The sequence below is a fragment of the Micromesistius poutassou genome, assembly GCF_964030765.1.
Source record: "Micromesistius poutassou genome assembly, chromosome: 10".
In the NCBI taxonomy this organism is placed as follows: Eukaryota; Metazoa; Chordata; class Actinopteri; order Gadiformes; family Gadidae; genus Micromesistius; species Micromesistius poutassou.
In genome coordinates this window covers 11,551,040-11,571,811 of record NC_140280.1, presented here as the reverse complement: position 1 = coordinate 11,571,811, position 20,772 = coordinate 11,551,040, and the positions used below count along the sequence as shown (strand labels likewise).

General features: G+C 41.1%; 1 protein-coding gene across 1 annotated transcript; it reads left to right on the top strand.

The window, feature by feature from the left end:
• Positions 1 to 5,429: 5,429 nt before the first annotated feature.
• Positions 5,430 to 20,021, top strand: LOC311354416 (cytochrome P450 2K1-like; the record flags this gene model as incomplete). Its single annotated transcript, XM_084474227.1, has 9 exons — positions 5,430 to 5,636; positions 14,615 to 14,777; positions 14,948 to 15,097; positions 15,177 to 15,337; positions 15,608 to 15,712; positions 15,828 to 15,969; positions 18,757 to 18,941; positions 19,591 to 19,732; positions 19,834 to 20,021. The coding sequence occupies 9 exons, from the start codon at positions 5,430 to 5,432 to the stop codon at positions 20,019 to 20,021; spliced, it is 1,443 nt and encodes a 480-aa protein (XP_084330353.1).
• Positions 20,022 to 20,772: the final 751 nt, after the last annotated feature.

Below are 20,772 nucleotides of genomic sequence, written 5' to 3'. Positions count from 1 at the left end.
CTTCAATAGGGTTAGGGTTAGTGAAGTGTGGTGAAGTGAGGGTTAGGGTTAGTGAAGTGTGGTGAAGTGATGAACTTAGTGATGAACTTAAGGTGAAGTGATGAACTTACATTCCTTCAAGGGGTTAGGGTTAGTGAAGTGTGGTTAGGGTTAGTGAAGTGTGGTTAGAGGTTAGTGAAGTGTGGTTAGGGTTAGTGAAGTGTGGTTAGGGGTTAGTGTTAGGGTTAGTGAAGTTTGGTTAGGGGTTAGTGTTAGGGTGAGGGTTAGGATTAGTGAAGTGTGGTGAAGGGTTAGGGTTAGTGAAGTGTGGTGAAGGGTTAGGGTTAGTGAAGTGTGGTGAAGGGTTAGGGTTAGTGAAGTGTGGTGAAGTGAGGGAGAGACACCAGGAGACACCAGGAAGTCCACAGTTAATAAACGCCTGGAAATAAAACTAATAAATGGGCCCAAACAGTAACTACTTTAACAAATTAACTGAACATATATATATGTATGAATGAACATATATTCCTAGGCCAGACAACACCAAAGATAACTGTTCATAACATGAAATTAAGTCATTACCAATTCTAAATCATTATGCTTCCAATAATTAGGCCAATACAAAAAAACTAGGGCTGGGCAAGTTAATTGGGCAACGCGTTAATTACGCATTAAAGAAATCTTATTTGAACGCGATTAATACAAATTGACGCATTAACGCACATTCTCTTTTTTTTCACTTTGATTTTGAAAGGTTTTGCCCACAGAATTTTAGTTTTTAGTTCCACTTACTTCACATTCAATTACACTTGCAGTAAGCGACTGCCTGATTACAATTGCAATAAGTGACAGCCTCTTTACAATTCCCAAATCTGTGGTATTCCGTAAGTTTCATATTCAACCCACACTGAGTGAGTCAATGAAACTCCCTCAAGATCACTTGGTCTAGTTTTTGCTTATTAAGTGTTTTGCTTATTGAGTGGATTAATTTGCAATGCGTTTTATGGCCCGTTCAGATTGCTGGGAATTATGGAGAAAACATTTTCTCGACGTTGGAAAGTTCTCGTGAACAACACCTCATGACGCTCTGATGATTCTACTTTCAGCAACTGGGGCCAGATTTTGCTAACAGAGTTGCCCAGTTGGTGATGTATTGTTTACTGGTGACACGCATGAACATGGCGGACCACAAGGCAAAGATTTTGACTGGTGAGAAAGTTTTACTCAATATAAACTAATCAACCATCATCTGTCAAGGTGTTGCTTGTATGCACGAATGACAATAAATATATATTTTGCGGCCTCCATGATCAGCAACAAACACAAAACCTATGTTCCACGCCCAACAGATGGTGGCAGTAATCCTGTTGGTGTGATATATACCACTGACAAAGAAGAACTTTTAGATTCCGAACACAGTGCACATGAATGGTCGCTGTCGGGAACACACGAAAGCATGAGCGTAATCACTGACGAGGCATCTCGTTATTACCAGGACACATGAATGGCACATTAGTCTGGATCTGAATTGGATTTTGGATAAACAGACAACCAATCACAGTAACGAAACATGTGACACATCAGCGGCAGCCATCTTGGTTGTTTATCCTCTGTTCAATCCTGGTATTACACCCACCCCATGTTACAATGACAGTTCTGTTTGGGACCTGAAGCATATGCCAGTTGAAATAAAACAGTAAACAATAAAACTGATTTGTCTCAGACTCAGTATTTTTGTGTATTATGTAGGTCCATGTCCGGACAGCATATATGACTTGAAGAAGATACTACCTATTCTTGTAACAGATATACTATTAAAAGCCATGTTTTGACTTCCTATTTTGATATGATACATTTCCACACGCCTTGGTGTGTGGTGCCTCTGTAGTGCGCAGCTGGCAGCTGGCAGTGGTTCATGTACTTCAGGGAGTCAAAGCCAAAGTTCCTTTCCCCCAATTCCTTCTCAACCATGGCTGAGATAACCCCCACTACGAGTCTTATTGTGAAAATACCAGAGACGTCAGACAACCTGACGCAGTCTAGTCTTTTCACCAAATGCAAGCTTGCCTATGTGTTGCATGTTATGCGCCATAACACCAACAGCAGAACGGTTATCCAAATAACAAAGAAGTGTACAACACTTGCGTTACAGTGTGTGTATTCACACAGACACGTGGTGCTCGCACGGTCCTAGCTCATTGTCTCATTGGCGGGCCAAATTCTCTGGGCGGGCAAAGAAGAGAAAGGGGAGGTAACATGGCCCCTTATGACGACATATGGGGCCAAACTCCAAATCGGCGTGTCTGAGATTTGTTTTTTCAAAGGCAGAGCAGGATACCTAGTGCTTGTTTTACACCTAACGCCATTTTTAGCTACTGGGGGACCATAGGCAGGCTAGGGGAACTCATAATAATGTTAGAAAACCTCATAAAGTGAAATTTTCATGCCATGGGACCTTTAAACCTTTATTTCCTTCTCAGCCCGCCCCGGCCCGCCTATATCAGATACGCCGATGTGATTGGTTAATGTTCTGGGCCAGGGGAATCGGGGAGTGAGTATATTGCTCGTTCCCAGAGTGACTCGCTCAGCAAATTCAAATTGTGCTCTCTTGAGAACTCTTTTTTTCCAGGGTAGGTTTTTGCTATATTGTGCTGTCGCAAGTATAAATATAAGTGAGTATAAATTCACATACTTTTTTTAAAGAGTAACTTGCAGAATAACGTTTTTTTCTGATGTCAAGAATTGTTATTTTTTCAACATTTTAATTGTTTAGCTTTTTCCATTCTTGGACGTAAGGGTTATAACATTGATGATAATAATGATGATAGGTGCTTGAAGTGAATTTTGATGAGATGAACAGTAAAACCAGGACAGGTCAGTTGATACAGATAGAGACGGCATTGTCTCGCTTTATAGAAAACTGAACCAGACGTGATTTCAACACGCAACCTTCTGATCTCGAGTCAGATGCACTACTGTTGCGCCACAAGGTCTTTTCTAGGAGCTAAGAACTAGTCAAGTCTTATTGCCATGGTTACGACCAATGAAAACTCAATAATAGCTGACCTAATATCGGTTTGCTTTGTTTTAACAATTTTCAAAGGTCTTAGATGATCGTCAATAGTCTCAGGAGACTGGATATCTCAAATGAAAAAAAGTAAATTCATAGTTTGTCAGTCCAGTTATTCAATATTCCAAAATAAGATTTTGGATATTTAATATGCAGACATTTACTGTTGGAGATGTTTTCATCACGTTCGGTCCCTTCTCTAGTGAATATTATTCTAATTAATATTATTCTCTGTATAAACATAAGATGAGTCAAGTTTACAACACTGCTCACTCATTAACACCAGCACAAAACTATATTTGTATATTTATTAATAAACCCCTTAAATATTCACTACGATCACAATATTTTGTGAATATTTTGGAGTCCATAGCAAGTAAAGGAAGCATGTGAGGGATTCAACAAAAGAGACAGACTTCACTTAACAAACATAACTCAATAACGGAACAACCAGTTCATAATACAATGTAGACAAAACGGCCAGTTGACTCCCAAGACAACACGGGCCAGGACCGGATGGAGCGGAGGGACGGCCACGATGGGCCTTATGCAGTCCTGGAGGACCCAGCACACTGAGAGACAACACACACACACACACACACACATACTGTATACACACATCCACACACACACACACACACACACATATCCACACACACATCCACACACACACACATATACACACACACACACACACACATATCCACACACACACACACACATATCCACACATATCCACACACACACACACATATCCACACACACACACACATATCCACACACACACACACACACACATATCCACACACACATATCCACACACACACACACACACATATCCACACACACACACACACATATCCACACACGCACACACATCTACACATCTACATCTACACTCTGTCAGAGGCCCTTGACCGTCACAATATGAATGTCCAAATCAAATCAGCATTTTATTTTCATAAACAAAAAGAGCAATTGTAGCGCTGTTCAGAAACAAAAACAAATCTACAACTTCAAGCTAACATTGACATGTGACCCCAGTTGACCTTTTGACCCAGGACACACGGCACCCTCATGCGGACTCTTTGAAAACAACATCATTCATCATACATACTACTATAATCATAATAACATCATACATACTACTATAATCATAATAACATCATACATACTAATATAATCATAATAACATCATACATACTACTATAATAATAATAATAACAACATACATACTACTATAATCATCATACTGTACAGGCGGTCAGGAAGGGCACAGGAACTTTTGCTGCTCTAGGCGAAAAAATGCTCTATGATATATATATATATATAAATATATGATAGAGCATCACTTTCCTCTCCCCCTTCTTGTGTTTATTGTGTGCTGTGTGTTCCTGTTCGCCTGATCCCTTTGTCATTTCTTTGTTGTCGATTACATGGGAGAACTGCTGTTCTAACTCAGTTTCTGCCGAAACCAAAAGTCTCAGCCTTTGCATGTGTTGTGGAGTAAAGTTCATCAGAAATATAAGGGACTACCCTGCTACACTGACGACCGAAATCAACAACTTGTTTATCCAATCAATCAAAATCGTGCATTCATAATTAGCTGACCACATACTTTTTACTAACTGACTAAAAAACCTTTAGCTTAATAATTAGGGGTCAGACGAAATCCTTAGGAACCCTAATGTTTTTTTTTTTCAAAAGATGAGCCAGAATAACACATAGGTGGTGCTATAACAAGGTCTGGAAGTTCAGCATTTCAACAGGCTGCCATTACCACTAGGAAGGTGAAATATGCATGAAACTTGTTATACATGCACCATTCGTCATGATGAACAACTTTCACATCGCAACCCATAGGTCAGACCATTTGGACTTAATGCAATGGCTACAACTTGACCAAACACCCACACTTCAAAAGATTTGGTTCCGGAATTGGTAAAGGCTGCAAACTCGGCACTCATGTACATATATTTGTGTAATCAACATAAAGCACTTTTAACACCCCAAATCAGTAAACAATTTAATTAAATGAAAAACACATCAAGTAACTGAGCGTTCAAATATATTTTAAAGGACAAATGGAGCCGTAAAACAAACAATGTCAGTAGAGCATTTTATTACAAACCAACCCTCACCTAACCCTAACCGTTAGTTACCCTAACCCGAACCCTTACTAACCCTAACCCTAACAACCTGCTCTTTGTTGCACTTCCCTGTTCCCACTCCTCTCAGTGGTAACCAGAGCCGAACCATCTTAAGCCCTAAGGGGCGGATGTCAGGTGATGGAGGTGACGGCCCACTTTGTACTACTGTTGACATGTGAGCACAAGCAGGAACCATTGTCTCAAACCAGTCAGTCAAGCTTGGACGCAGTATGTCTGTTTTAGAAGGCCTGGTCTTTGTCCAGACTCCTGGTTGTGTCCTCATATGGACGGTTCTACTGCTGCTGCTCCTCTATTTCCTCTCCTCCAGGCAGCGTTTCCATGACCACCACAAGGAGCCTCCAGGCCCCAGAGGACTGCCTCTTCTTGGAAACCTGCTGCAGTTGGATCTGAACAGGCCACACAACACCCTGAGAGAGGTTTGTACTGTTGGTGTTAAACAAAACGCTTTCTGAATACACAGACTGGCTTTCTGGGCAGATTAACATCTATACAGGTGTGTTATAGCATGTTATATAACACAGGTGAGCACCTACACGGGAACATGAAAGACGGCAACTGCAACTGCAGCGAGTGCGACGGCTCCGCCTCGACTCGTCGATAAAAAGAATAGCAAGAGTCGTGTCTGGAAGTACTTTGCGTACTTTGCGTACTTTGCGTGGAACGCTGCGCCGCACGACTGTTTCAGACGGGACCCGTTTCAATGTTGCGCTTCTAAAAACGCATGGTACGACTGCGTTCGGCATCACTTACTTGATGTTGTTTTGATTGAAGATCGGCAGGTTGTAGTGGGTGCGGCGGTGAATGTGTGCGTGCGTGCGCGTGTGCGTGTGTGTGTGTTGCGAGCGTATGCAATTTCAAAGTAACAAACCAACTCAAAGCCGATGCATACATCCAAAACTATTCGTTCAAAACCAAATAAACAAATCAAAAACAGCATTGCTTATTCGCTTCAAATACTTTATTATTATATTTTCATAACCTTGTAATTAATACGGCGCAGTACAGAGCGGTTGAAAACAATGTTGGCGTCTCCTGTGGCTGCCTTGCGCACCTGCGTTATATCACTTAATATTAGGTTGGAAGTTATGTTTTGAACCCCGCCATGCACGCAAGTGTAAACGCGAGCCGCATAGCTGCATGTCTGCCTGCTTTCAGCGCAATTTTTAAATATTTTTTTATTACTTGAACGCTACATGCCACTGTTCTTTTTTTGTAATGTTAATAGTGGTTTATTTTTATTGATTACTTGAAGGCTACATGCCAGTGCCACTGTTTTTTGTAATGTTTAAATGTTTTTAATAAATTAGTGTATGTTGAAGAACATGGGATTTATTGTTTTGTTTTTGACCGTTGTATCGAATTGGGTATCGAGAATCGTGGAATTTCACTGGTATTGGTATCGACTACTAAATTTCTGGTATCGTGACATCCCTACTTTAAAGCAAGATTTTTGAGTTTAAAGTCAGAATTCTGACTTTAATCTCCAAATTCTGACTTTAAACTCAGAACTATAAAAAAAAATACAAGTGATTATTTTTTTTTTGAGTTCTGACTTTAAAGTTAAGAGTTTTGTGATGAAAGTCAGAATTCTCACTTTAAACTAAGAACACAAAAAAATCATATGTGGCCCAAATTGATATCAGTTTGTCTTTCTTAGCAGGACAATCAAACAGAAAAATAACTATTAAGATTAGTATACAAAAAAATGCAACAAATAAGTAAACCTAACCAGAGTTCCAGATAGTTGAATATAATCATTTTATTTTGAACATAAGGGAACTTGTTATTGCCCGAAATCAAACATTACAAAAATCAAACATTACAAAAAATTGTTCAGTTCAATAGTGTTGCTGATATTATTTGGCACACAAGGGAGGGGGCTGGACTAGGAGGAAATGCTTAGTTTAGTTAGTTGCTTGTGTTGTTCGAGTCTTAAAGATGAGACTAAAAGATGAGACACAATGAGCTTGTGCTCAAATTTTAATGTACCAACGAACATCATCACACCTATCTAGCTTGTGGCTCCTCCTGTTCATCCCTGTCCCCACCAACATACACCATGGTCATATCGTTAGCTAGTTCTCTCTGCTGGTCGCCTTAGGTATAACAGTTGGTTCATTGCATGTCAACACATCCTCCTTCCTTTGAAGCTGTGAACAAAACATGGCTTAACATATGTACAGGGTTGCCAACTCTCACGCATCTGACCTGACATTCACACTTTCAGCATCAATGTCACGTTCTCACGCACACTCAACAAATGTCACGCCCCCCCTCCCATCTCTTGTTGCTTCTGACGAGCGCTAAATTGCTTCCCCCCCCCGTCAACAATCCGGTCCGCCCGCAATCCAACACTCAATACCCCCAGTGCTTGTGTGACCGGCTGAATCTGCGTTGTGTATTTTTTTTTAAGTATAGACGTGACCCAGGATCTCAGTCTGGACTCGGGAAATCCGACGTGAGCCGCTGAATCCTCGGTAACATATCATTGGACTTTTCTTGATAATTGACACGGGAGGACGATGATTTGTCTCAACTGTGAATGTAGGAAGCCCATAGACATAGCAATGAAAGATATCTAGTCCATAGGCTAATCCAAGACATTCCTTCTCAATTTGAGCGTATCTTGTTTCCGTCTTAGTCATGGACCTAGAAGCGTAAGCAACTGGCTTCCAGCTATCTCCTTCTGCCTGTAACAAGACAGCTCCAATTCCGTCCTTTGACGCACCTGTTGAAATCTTCAGTCTCTTGGTGGGATCATAATATGAAAGCACGGGTGCATTCGTCAGTGTGATCTAGATCTAGATATAGAGCATTCCATTCTTGCTCATTTCTTGATGTCCACTTGAACTCATTGGAGTCATGGAGAAGTTCTCTCAGTGCTGATGTTTTCACTGATAGGTTGGGTATGAACTTTCCAATAAGATTGATCATTCCCATTATTCTGAGCACACCTTTCTTATCTATGGGGTGTGGCATGCCTAAAATGGCTTTTATTTTCCTTTCATCTGGCTCTATCCCTTGAGAAGAAAGCTTGTCTCCAAGGAATGTTATTTCTTGCACACCGAATTGGCATTTGGCGCAGTTTAACTAGTCCATTTTCACTCACCCTTTGGAGCACTTTTGGCAGTCTTTCATTGTGCTCGAGTAGAGTGGAGCCCCAGATCACTACATCATCTATATAGCAACGGACCCCTTCTAGGCCCTCTAGCATATTGTCCATTGCTCGATGATATATTTCAGATGCTGAGATTATGCCAAACGGCATTCTCAGGAATCTATACCTCCCAAAAGGCGTATTGAATGTGCAGTATCTTGAGCTCTCATCATCCAACTTGATTTTCCAGAATCCCTGAGCCACATCTAGCTTTGAGAAGTACTTGCAATTTCCTCCCGTTTTGGTATCTGGTAGTGCTCACGTTTTATGTTTTGATTTAAGTTCTTCAAGTTCAGTTCTTTGCTTGCATTCTTTTTGTCGACGCACACCATCGAGTTTACTCACTCTGTCAGTTCTTCCACTTTTGTGAGGACCTTTAACTGACACATCCTTTCCAGTTCCTTTTTAAGGCACTCCCGAAGTGGAGCTGGAACTCTCCTTGGTGCATGGATTACTGGAGTTGCATCCTCTTTGAGTTTGATTTGGTATGCGCACAGAAGGCATCCTAGTCCTTCAAAAACAACATTGTAATGATGCACAACGGACTCAACTGTGCCTGTGTGTACACTTACTGCTTCTGAGCAGTTGATGTGGTAGACTCTCTTCCCCAGGTTCAATTTATTTGAGGAGACACCACCGAGCAGTGACTCCCTGCCCTCAGGTACAACAGAGAACAGTACATTGTATCTTTTGTCCTTTACAGTCACTTTCAGTCTGCACTGAACTTTGCTTTCTATAGCTGCTTTCACATATGACCTCCGTCTTTTCTCCGCATTTCTGGAGCAGGAGGTTCGACTGTGAGGGTCATTCACACTTAACGCCCGAAATGCGGACATCGGTGTCGCTCAGACATCAGTAGAATCTCCGGATGGTTTAGGGGGGCGGGCTTGCTCTAAATTCCCAAGAGGCGGGACATGACGTAGTATAATTGCGGCCACTGTCACGTTGGTTTGTTGTTGTTTGACCGCAGACAGCATGGAAGCAGAACGGGCAGAACTCACTGCGATCTTCTTAACTGTTGTTGCAGCGATACATCAGATATTTCGTTGCATCCACAACATCTGAGGCATCGATGAAAGATTGGTGCTTGAGTTAGAAACCAATAGAAGGAACGCTGAAGAAGAAAGGCGTTGCGAACGACTGCGTTACCGGATTATTATGCCTTATTATAATTAATAAGCCTTACCATGGGCAAAAGCGCCGGTATTCATAACCTCTTGAATAACCTCAAGTTATACCTTAACATCTCTTTCGTAGTCGTTCGTTGGTAAGGTTGGTCTGAAGCTCTCGTAGAACCTTCTTAGCTCTACCATAGTGATGATTTAGCTCCTGCAGTCTCCGCCACTGTACAGTAACCTTTAGAAATCCCTGTTGCGCATGTTCATTCCAAGTTCGCGTCCGAAGCCAATTGAGGCCAAATGAAACAGCATGTTTGATTTAGGGATATTGTCTCGGCTGTTCTTTATTTTGGGCCGTGGGTACAGCAGGCAAGGTCACCTCGACTCGCTTCCAATAATTTCAAAAACTTACAGCTTCAAACAATTATTTTATTTATTTTACAATTCAAAAATGAACAAAAATTATATAAATTAAGGAAATGATACTGGGAAACGAATAAACCATTATAAGCAACGAGTGAACTTAATAAGCAATCTACTTTTTTCAACCACCACCTCTTTCCCTTGACATTTAGTTTTCACCTGACATATGCGACAGATGTTTAAGGCAAGCTGGTCGTACAGGAATCCGTGAAATGAGTCGGTCTACTTCCCGTATAGTAGCCTATATTTTAATTTAACGTCTTTAATGGTAAGAGACCGCACGGGGATGGACAATGGATAATGAGCGTTGTTTTATTAAATTAAAATGCCACATATGGCAGACACCTTCAGATATGAGAGACCCCCTCAGATTTTTGACTTTGTTGCCTTTATGGGAGCCAGTCTTCACTTTATGGGAGTTCGGCTCCCTCTGGCTCCCGCGTAATTCGAACACAGGAAGCTTCTTCACCATACAGTCGTACATTACTGCGTCTTTCGCAGTGCCCTTCATGTGTGTGATCACCGCACTGTCGGCCCTCAAAGTAAGTCCTGAGTCCTGGCGTGTTTTTTGTTCCCGCCGTAGTGACGCTTGAAAGCGTCATCAACACGCCCACTAATGTGAAGTGAGAAATGCCGACATTCTACTGCTCATTCACATATAAGGTAATTAGCATTTCCTCTAGAGAAAATACTACCTTGGGGGTAGTATTTTTTCAGGAGGTCCAACGTCAGGGTATGTCATTCACATATATGGCACGTCTGTAGATTAGACGGATGCATGTCCATGTGAAAGCAGCTTATGTCTTTTCCGTTGTAGTCTTTCAGTTGCACTGTTTTCTTGATCATTTTAGGCTTTTCTTTCATGGCCTCGATTTCTGTCATGCTGATCAAGTTTGCTTGTGCGCCTGTGTCAATCCTTAGCGCTACTAAGGCTCCATTAATTGGCAATGACAGTCCATGTGTCTTCATTATCTAATTGCCTATCATTTTCCTCTATGGTATCATTTTTTACATTATTACATGACACCATGCCGACAAAGAAAGTCTCACTTAGGTCAGTATCTTCAACTAGCCTTGCTGACTTGGGCTTGTCCTTTGATAAACACTGTCTTGCTAAATGTTTTTTTTTCATTGCAATTCTTTTGCCATAGGCAGGGTATTGCTGGGGCTCATGTCTGCTACCACAACATTTGCAGGAGTATGCTGCTGCATCATCTTTTTTTTTCATTTGTGGAGTATACTTTGTGATCTTATTTTTGACTACAGCTACCGTGGCAGTGGCACTGTCATGTACTGCCGTGGCATTTGCTTCATTAAACGTCTTTGCGTGCTGTTGGGCTAATTCACTTGACTGACACAGTCTCTCCACTTCTCTCAGTCAGTTTAGCATCTCTTAAAAGCCTCTCCCTCATCCTCTTATCTTGGATTCCATAGACAATTTGATCGCGGATCATAGAATCTTTAAAATCTCCCAGATCACATGACTGTGCTTTGAGCTTCAAATCAGTCACAAAGCAATCAAAAGTTTCGTCTGGCTGTTCCGTGACCGGAACACATACCTTTCATACACAACATTCTTCTGTGGGGAGCAATGTGCACTGAATTTTCCCAGTATGATGTTGTACTTATTTTTGTCTTCATCTTCGTCAAACTCGAACGTGTTGAAAACTTCAATGGCTTGGGGACCCAAGTAAGTAGCAACGCAATCTTCCTGGCGTCAGGTTTATCGTCCAGTCCTATGGCAGCCATATGCAATTCGAACTGTTGCTTAAAAGTCTGCCAATTGCTGTACACATTACCCACCAGTTTAAGTCCCTCTGATGGCCTCAAAACATAAATTTTTTTCTGAGTTAAACTTAAGCTTGATAAAAACGGTTTACTCCTGGTAGCATGTGTTGTTCGAGTCTTAAAGATGAGACTTGGTTTTAATCCACAATGAGCTTGTGCTCAAACTTTAATGCAATACACCATGGTCATATCGTTAGCTAGTTCTCTCTGCTGGTCACCTTAGGTATAACAGTTCATTGCTTCATTGGTTCATTGCATATCAACACAGAATTAGTTTGAATTAATTTAATACATTTTATTTCCCGTGTGGATTAATTATTGTGTCTCTGATTGTGCTTAGAGCAATAAAGTGACCAACGCTATTGATGTCTCTACTTCTCTGGTCACCCCAATATATATACTGTATATATAATTTTTGCAAACGCAGACGCTTCGGTGTCATTGATGCATGTCATTGAGTGGCACCCTAAATGATAATCAGCCTGTTGCCTTTTGTTTGCTGAATGGTTAAAAAATATATACCACAGCTGCACGTGTATATAGAAAATGTTTTGTTTATGATTATTACTTACAACCATGTCAGACTTATTTACAACAGCCTCCGAGATCCTTCCCTGCCGTCGATGCAGGTTAAACAGCGAAAACGCTCTATTTCTCCGGTAACACAGTCGTTTGCGACGCCTTTCTTCTTCGTCTTTTCTTCTATTTGTCTCTAACTCGTGCTCCAATCTTTCATTGATGCTTCAGATGTTGTGGATGCAACGGAATATATGATGCATCGTTGCAGCAACATGTAAGATGATCGCGATAAGTTCTGCCCGTTCTGCCTCCATACTGTCTGTGGTCAAACCAAAACAAACTACAGTGACAGCGGCCGCACTTTCCCACCTCTTGCGAACTCATGGTGTGTTCCAGATGCCTTGTACACCACCCGTACGAGTTGGAGTCATGGTGTGTTCCAGATGCCTTGTACACCACCCGTACGAGTTGGAAAGTGGGAAATCTCCCAGTTTTCTTGCGGCATTTCACAGAGGCACGTCCCCTTTTGGTCGGAATATCTCGGGATTCTGAGAATCCACCAAGTTCAGTGAGGTTGACCATATGACGTGACAAACAAAGATGGCTGCGCCCATAATGAGATGCATTATCTTTGTATTTGTACCACAAATACAATTAATACAAAATTACAAGTAATTTTAATGTCGATTTCAAATGCTGTTACACGCTTGATTACATTCCTGCTTTATCTTATCTTATCTTTATCTTATCTTATATCCGGTCACCAATTGGTGCATTGCACGGTCTTGCTTGTGCAATATAATGTAAAGTTTTTTGTTGGTTTTCAAGCTGGTTTGCTAAAGAGGCTAATGTAGATAACAATAACAAGCCAGGAAAGTGCTACGAGCCAGGAAATTATGTCACGAGCAACTCACGCGGGTGGTGTACGATCTTGAACACACCACTAGACCCTATCTCAGGGCTATTCAACCTCCTTAACAAGTGGGCCAAAAAGGAAAACCACTGGGGTTCATGGGCCACACATAGAGTCAAATTATGTCAATGAATCGCTACAAATAAATCATACCTAAAGTAGTGTTAACTTAATAGATATAGTACTACTACATGGAATAAACTTGTCAGACGCATTCCTTTCTTCTTCACTTTTAATCTTGCTTGGAGAGAGACATCTTGCGTGTTGTTAGCCTAGCTGAAGTGAGTTTCTCCGTGGCCCGCCAGCATAAAATGCAACGTGAGCTTGACTGAGACAATTGACCTGTCTCTAAGTCACGCCCCCCACTATTACCATGATGAACTCGGACAAACAAACCAGACTCCATAACAAAAACATGTGGACAAATGTCAGCTGACACTATATCAAAGCAGGTTTTGGAGAATTTTGGGCGAAAAATTATTTAATTTCTTCCAGGAGCAAAAGGGAGTACATTACACATACAGAAGGTAACAAGCTTAAATTCAGTTGGTATTCTGACCTGCCACAGTCTGATCCACATTACACACTTTTTCTTGTCCCGTTGTGACTTGGGAAAAGGGATGAAATATACATTCTGCAGTATCTCGGGATACCGACTGTCTGTGTTACATGTACCCCAAGCACATCGTTTGACCATGTTTATTTATTTTTTACACAAACAACATAAATCCACCATTAAATTGTTATATTATGCCTCCTCCCTGTTGGTTTCAATGGAGTTGTCCGAGCCGTTATCCGAGTATAGTTGAGGCTGGAATGTCATTGGCTCATCTGCATTCTAAGGGCGGAGCTTAGCGACAGGTCAATTGCAGGTGCAGACAGAGCCTTATAGGCATGTGTATGACAGATTTAATGCATTTGTTTTATTTAGCATATTGCACTGTAATATGATAAATAAAACGAATGCACCCCCCCCAAAAAAATTATATATATATATATATATATATATATATAATTTTTTATTTTTGGGTTTGCAGGCAACCTCTTGCGGGCCAGAAAAAAAATAAGAAGGGCCATATTCAGCCCACGGGCCGCTAGTTGAATAGGCCTGCCCTACGTCATATCCTGTCCATTGCAACCCACTCCCCTAAACCCCCCGTTGTTTCTACTGATGTCTGAACAACATAAGATGTATGCATCTGAATCACCCTCAGGGTCGAATCTTCTAATGTGAAAATGCAGAAAAAATGCAGAGGACATGTCTGAAAATGCCTAATGTTGTCAATGTTGTGAAATCAATATTTTACTAATATTTTCTGGATGCTTCAATGTCACTCTGTTTAAAAGATAGGGAATGATGGAATGATTTTAATCTTTTAGTTCTGACATTTTCATGGAGCTTTTGGTTCAGGTTCCTTTATATTGGTGTGTTTATGGGTTGTTTATTAAATGTTCTTTACTTTCTATTTACTACAGTTCTCCAAGAAATATGGATCGGTGTTCACAGTTTATTTTGGACCCGAGAAAGTGGTTGTCCTGGCCGGGTACAAAACAGTCAAACGGGCTCTGGTGGACCATGCTGATGAATTTGGAGGCAGATATGTTTCCCGTGTTGCTGATGACATAAACCAACAACATGGTAACACACAACACTGTAATGTCAATATACCGTAACCTTAAAACTTAATTTTAAAAAGCCCCTACTTCTTAAAAGGCTTATTATGAGATGATTATTTTACACAAACAGCAAATGCAGTTAACTTTAATATTGAATGCAAAGGTTAGTTGGATGTTCAATGTGTTTCACAGGTATTTTGTTTTCAAATGGAGATAATTGGAAAGAGATGCGGCGCTTTGCCCTGTCTAACCTCAGAGATTATGGGATGGGCAAGAAAACAGCAGAGGAGAAAATCCTAGAAGAATGCCACTATTTGATAGAGGTCTTTGAGAAGCACAAAGGTAGGCATTATTAACTAAATGTATCATGCCCTTTTTACCTCACAATGTCCCTTTCAATTTTCATAATCGTACTTTACAGGTCAGCCATTTGACACATCACAACCGATGAACCACGCTGCTTCCAATATAATCTCATATATTGTGTATGGCAGCCGATTTGAATACAGTGACCCACAGTTTAAAGGAATGGTGAATAGAACAAATCAGAATATACGCATTACTGGAACTGCACCAATACAGGTAAGCATTGTAGAATGAACAAACAAAAATTAATTCAGTGAAGACTTCACTGACAAAAACTTTAAAGTCATTGGCCATTTGGATCGTGATGTTTAATATTGATGTATGTCGTTCATGTGTTAAATGTGTTTGTTGTTCACTTTGTGAGTGAAACATTTTATTTTTGTTATTTTTCTATTTTTCTACTGGTGAAAGTTGTACAACATTTTTCCCTGGATGGGAAAATGGATCAAGACTCTTAAACTCCTGAAGAACAATGTTGAAGTTCAGGTAGATAATTTCAGGGACTTAATCCATCAACTGAAAACCTCCCTGAACCCAGAGATGTGCAGATGTCTCATCGACTCATTTCTGATCCGTAAACAGAAGGATGAGGTAAAACAAGTTTTGTATACAAGTCTTGCTCATGTAAAAAATAAAGCAATCCTATGTTATTTCGAGCCACAATGTGACACATGAGAGTTTCATTGTGTGTATGGTTTCTACACAGGACTCCTGTGTAACAGACTCTCTCTACCATGAGAAGAATCTGATAAACGTAGTGAGCAACCTTTTTGCTGCTGGAACGGATACCACAGGCACCACCCTGAGATGGGCTCTGCTTCTCATGGCCAAGTATCCACAAATTCAATGTAAGACATTCATCCCTGTACAGAGGAGTGCCCTATGGGAGCGCCGCTGGGGCATTTCCATGAACAACCAATATGGTTGGCACTAATGTGTCATGTTGCGTTACTCTGATAGGTTGTAGGTCTATCCAAGGCTACAATTAAACGTATTGATTCCTCTGTCTTTAAATCAGTTTGTGGTCCAACCACATGGTGTGTTTGGGTCATTGGAGTGAGGCTAACTCAGGGCGCTCTCACAGTGCAGTTGATACTTTGTTGTGGTTTAATTTGGTTCGGTTAGCGCTCACACTCAATCAAACATTGTAAACACATGTCACGCTGTCTTGGAGAAAATGACTGAGGTTTAAAGGAACATTAAACGTTTTTAGACTGCCAAATATGCCCGTCTTATTCCCGCCTTTTTTCCGGCATGGTCCGCGCGTTTACACTGACCGAGGTAATATACCGGCTTGATTTCGCACCCCAATTTACCCTCTCGAGCCCTACACATATCGGGGGTTTCATTTTCATGTAAATGTGATTAGTTTCCCACAAGCAAAGTAGCTAACACCTCCTCATAGCCTCCTGACAGGAGCCCCTCATGTCCAGATCAGAGCTGGTCCTAGGGTGACCGGTGAAGCAGTTATCTCTCTATATTCATGTCTAGATCAGAGCTGGTCCTAGGGTGACCGGTGAAGCAGTTATCTCTCTATATTCATGTCTAGATCAGAGCTGGTCCTAGGGTGACCGGTGAAGCAGTTATCTCTCTATATTCATGTCTAGATCAGAGCTGGTCCTAGGGTGACCGGTGAAGCAGTTATCTCTCTATATTCATGTCTAGATCAGAGCTGGTCCTAGGGTGACCGGTGAAGCAGTTATCTCTCTATATTCAATGACATCATTCTATTTCTCAGGTCAAATATATGTTAAGGTTAACTTATTATTGTCACAATTGAAGCTAAGAAGAGTTTGTTTGTTTGGTCCACAACAGCATTTGTTCGAGCCTTCACATCCACCGCAAACAAACCATAATATCAGGGGGCAAGCTCCAGGGTTAGATTGAACCAAACAGCTCAGGTGTGGAGCACCCTAAAGGTCAATGTGCAGCAGGTACGGCTCTGCTGCGGAGGTCGTGCATGTGCTGGAACAGACTTGTGAATTCAGTTTAAAAGTCATTAGTTGAAAAGTTCAACTCTTTCCAGAATCAGATTTTATTTTCAATTATTTTTAAACTATAATAGTTATATACTATATACCAGTGGCGGCTGGTGGTTTTTAAAGTGAGGGAGGAAGGACTGCGCGCTTGGTTGCCATTGGCCTGCTTGCACTGTTAGTGGCGTATGGTGGCATAAGTATGTGAGACTCAAGTTGTTTCAGGGTGTTTTGGTGAACTAAGAAATACCAGGGAGGGATAATTATGTGAATAAAATTGATACAAATCCACCAGTGGCAGCATTGTACTTTGAAAGCTGGTGGGCAGCATGTCTTGGACTACAAGGGCAGAAGGAAAGGATGCAAAGCCAATTAGTCAAATCAGGCCTACTCTTCTCTACTCTAAAACTAAATAAAAAAATCTGGGCCTATTATTGCCCTCAATGACTGAAGCTATTGGTAGTAATTTGGCTATGTTTATTTTCAGCTACAATTGTTTTAAGAAAAATGAAGACACAAGACCAAAAGTGATGCCATTTAAAATGCATCATGCTCTGAATCATTCACCAACATCCTTTCCACAATATCAAACAGAACGGTCAGAGTAACAAACAATTAAAAGAACAACAAGAACATAATTTCACAACTATTGACATGGGCTGTAAGCCTAACATTGATTGAGGCAAATGTGGATATTAATGGATGTTTCAGAATGTTGGTCATGGTGTTAAGCCAATTAAGATTGAGGGACTTCATTTATAGATCAAGTCAACCCTCCTCGCTGTTTGTGTTGCAAAGATATCAGTGACCTGGGCATACCAAACGGGATATTTTTTAAGTGATTCAGAACGGCGTGTGTAGCCCCACGTTTTCGCCACCCTTTCAGACGGCTTGGTAACTCAACGGTGGAGTACCGAAAGATAGGTAGGCTCAGCGTGTTTATTTCGGTGGACTTTTGGCGGTGGAAACGCCAATATTAGCAAACAGAGCCGCACTGTACCACAACGAACAGTAGCGCACCGCTCGGTGGAAACGAGGCATACGAGCGGGTTTGTTGGTTCTCGTAGCCTTGAGGGGATAAACCCTCCCTCCGGGCTGCTCCACAGCCAGGGCTCCTGCTTATTGGTTCATAGCGCAGCCAGGGCTCCTGCTTATTGGTTCATAGCGCAGCCAGGACTTCTTCGTATTGGTTCATAGTGCAGCCAGGGCACCAGCCTATTCGTGAATAAACATTGACGCGATTCAGCTAGTCCCACCCACTCAGAGGAGGACTTTCCTCCTCTCTCCCATTGAACCCCATGATATTAACCGGCCACCAGTAGTGCCCGAGAAATGAATGGGTGTCAATGGAGGCTGAGGGAGGAACATCCTCCGGCAGTAATATCCAATAGGTGATAGGGGGTGCTAATATCCCTTTCCCAGGGAAACGAACATTATATATACAAAGGCATTAAAGTAGTCATATTTAAGGGCATTAATTCATTACAGTAGTCTGGGCAATCTACACTTTTTATTCTCAACAATGTTTAGGAGGATCTTCCTCCCTCTCCTCACTGGAGAAGCCTCCACTGCTATATACTAATATTAGTCATAACTAATAGGTTTTGAAGACTGAGCACCAAAATGATGTCTGTGGTTTCCTTTGTGCACATCCCCTAGCTCAGGTCCAGGAGGAGCTGAGAAGGGAGACAGGGAGTCGTCAGGTCAGGGTAGAGGACAGGAAGAAGCTGCCCTACACCGATGCCGTCATCCATGAGATCCAGAGACTGGCTAGCATTCTCCCTGTGGCCCTTCCTCATGTCACAACTCAAGATGTCACCTTGCAGGGATTCTTCATCAGAAAGGTCAGACTAAACTCAATAAATGTGGCTTGACCATTCTTTTTTACAGAAAAAAGGTGGACATGAATCTTAATCTTAACACAAGATGCATCTTATTTTACTTGAGTGACTTTGGCCCTATTAGAAATATGTGGCTTCTTCAAAATTTTGTATAAAGTATATTCAAGTCTGTAGCCAATGCCTGATGAGTGGTAGCTGGAGAGAGATTAGTTTGTTGTGTTGGGTTACGGGAATCCCCGTTAAGTATTATCTAAAATTCGGGAAAGGATAGTTGATATTGCTATGTAAACAGGGAAACATCCTGAAAACGAGAGATTACTCCTTGAGCGTGACTTGGTTGGACACAATAACAAACAGACCGTGATCAAGTGAAAGGTAAAGAAAGTCCCTTTCAGTTTCTCCTCGGCTCCAGGTTGAAAATGTAGCCCAAAAAAAGAAATGATGGAGGTTGTCATCAATAACAAATACAGACTTGTTATTGTAACCTGAGAATAAATCCTGTAGACTCAACTTAAATTGAATGAATAGGTATTTATCAATTTAAAACGTTATAATTTAATTTATATTTGAAGCTAGTCTGGACTAACTGGACGCAGACTTGAAGCTGATGTCCAGCGCTGACTCATGACTTGTGTTTTCTGTGTGTTGCCAGGGGACCACTGTGTATCCACTACTAACATCTGTCCTTCATGATGACAGTGAATGGGAAACCCCCAGCACATTCAACCCTGCACACTTCCTAGACAAGCAGGGGAGATTTGTGAAGAGAGACGCATTCATGCCTTTTTCTGCTGGTAGGATTTACCCATTTATATTCACATCAAGTACAACTCTTCTTTTCAAATGAATTGGATGAATACAGAAATTAATGTGTTGCATTTGTATTGTCTCCAAGGTCGCCGGGCGTGTCTGGGTGAGGGTCTGGCCAGGATGGAGCTCTTCCTCTTCTTCACCTCCCTCCTTCAACGCTTCAGATTCACTCCCCCACCCGGGCTGACGGAGGAGGAGCTGGATCTGACCCCATCAGTGGGCTTCACCCTCAATCCTTCACCCCATCAGCTGTGTGCTGTCAGTCATGTCTGAAGAACAGCTACTATACATAAACATGTATTTTAAGAGAAGAATTATAGAGCAAACATAGGTAGCTGAAATGTATACTAGGTTGATAATAAACTTGACTTTACCTTCACTGGATATGTAATTACAAAATAGTGCTATTAAAGTAGTAATTAATCTTAAGGTAACAAAGAAAAGATCCAAAGATCCAACCCACCAACACAGTAAAAGTTGACCGTAAAACATACATCCAGCCCACATACATTGGGGTTTTGTTGTTTTGAAACCATAGTCATGACCACTTTATGTTATCCAAAGACCAAAAGTGTTTTAGCATAAATATATCTTCAATTAATTTCAACATAGAAAGATATTTTAAACAAAATGGTTACTCAGACCATTGTAGGAAAATAACGACCAAAAATAGCCGTGAATATTGTAGAGAAGATTTTTACAGAATGAATGTCTACAATATGAACGCATGCAATGTGATATTTCAGCCAGTGGATGGTAATACATTATACTAGTAGCTTATTGAATACACTTCATATCCTGCATATTTCTCAACAACGCTCAAACATACTGTATTAGTACTGTTGTCTCATTCAAAGTCATACTCCAGAAGCAATTAGATATATAATCTGTAATATTTACATCTAACCCTTTCAAACAAAGATAGTATAAAATCCCTTTCAACCCCTAACTTGATGCAATGGCTCCATGGCCATAGGAGTCACAGTTTGGTTACATCTAAGAAATATGAAAGAATGAGCCAAAG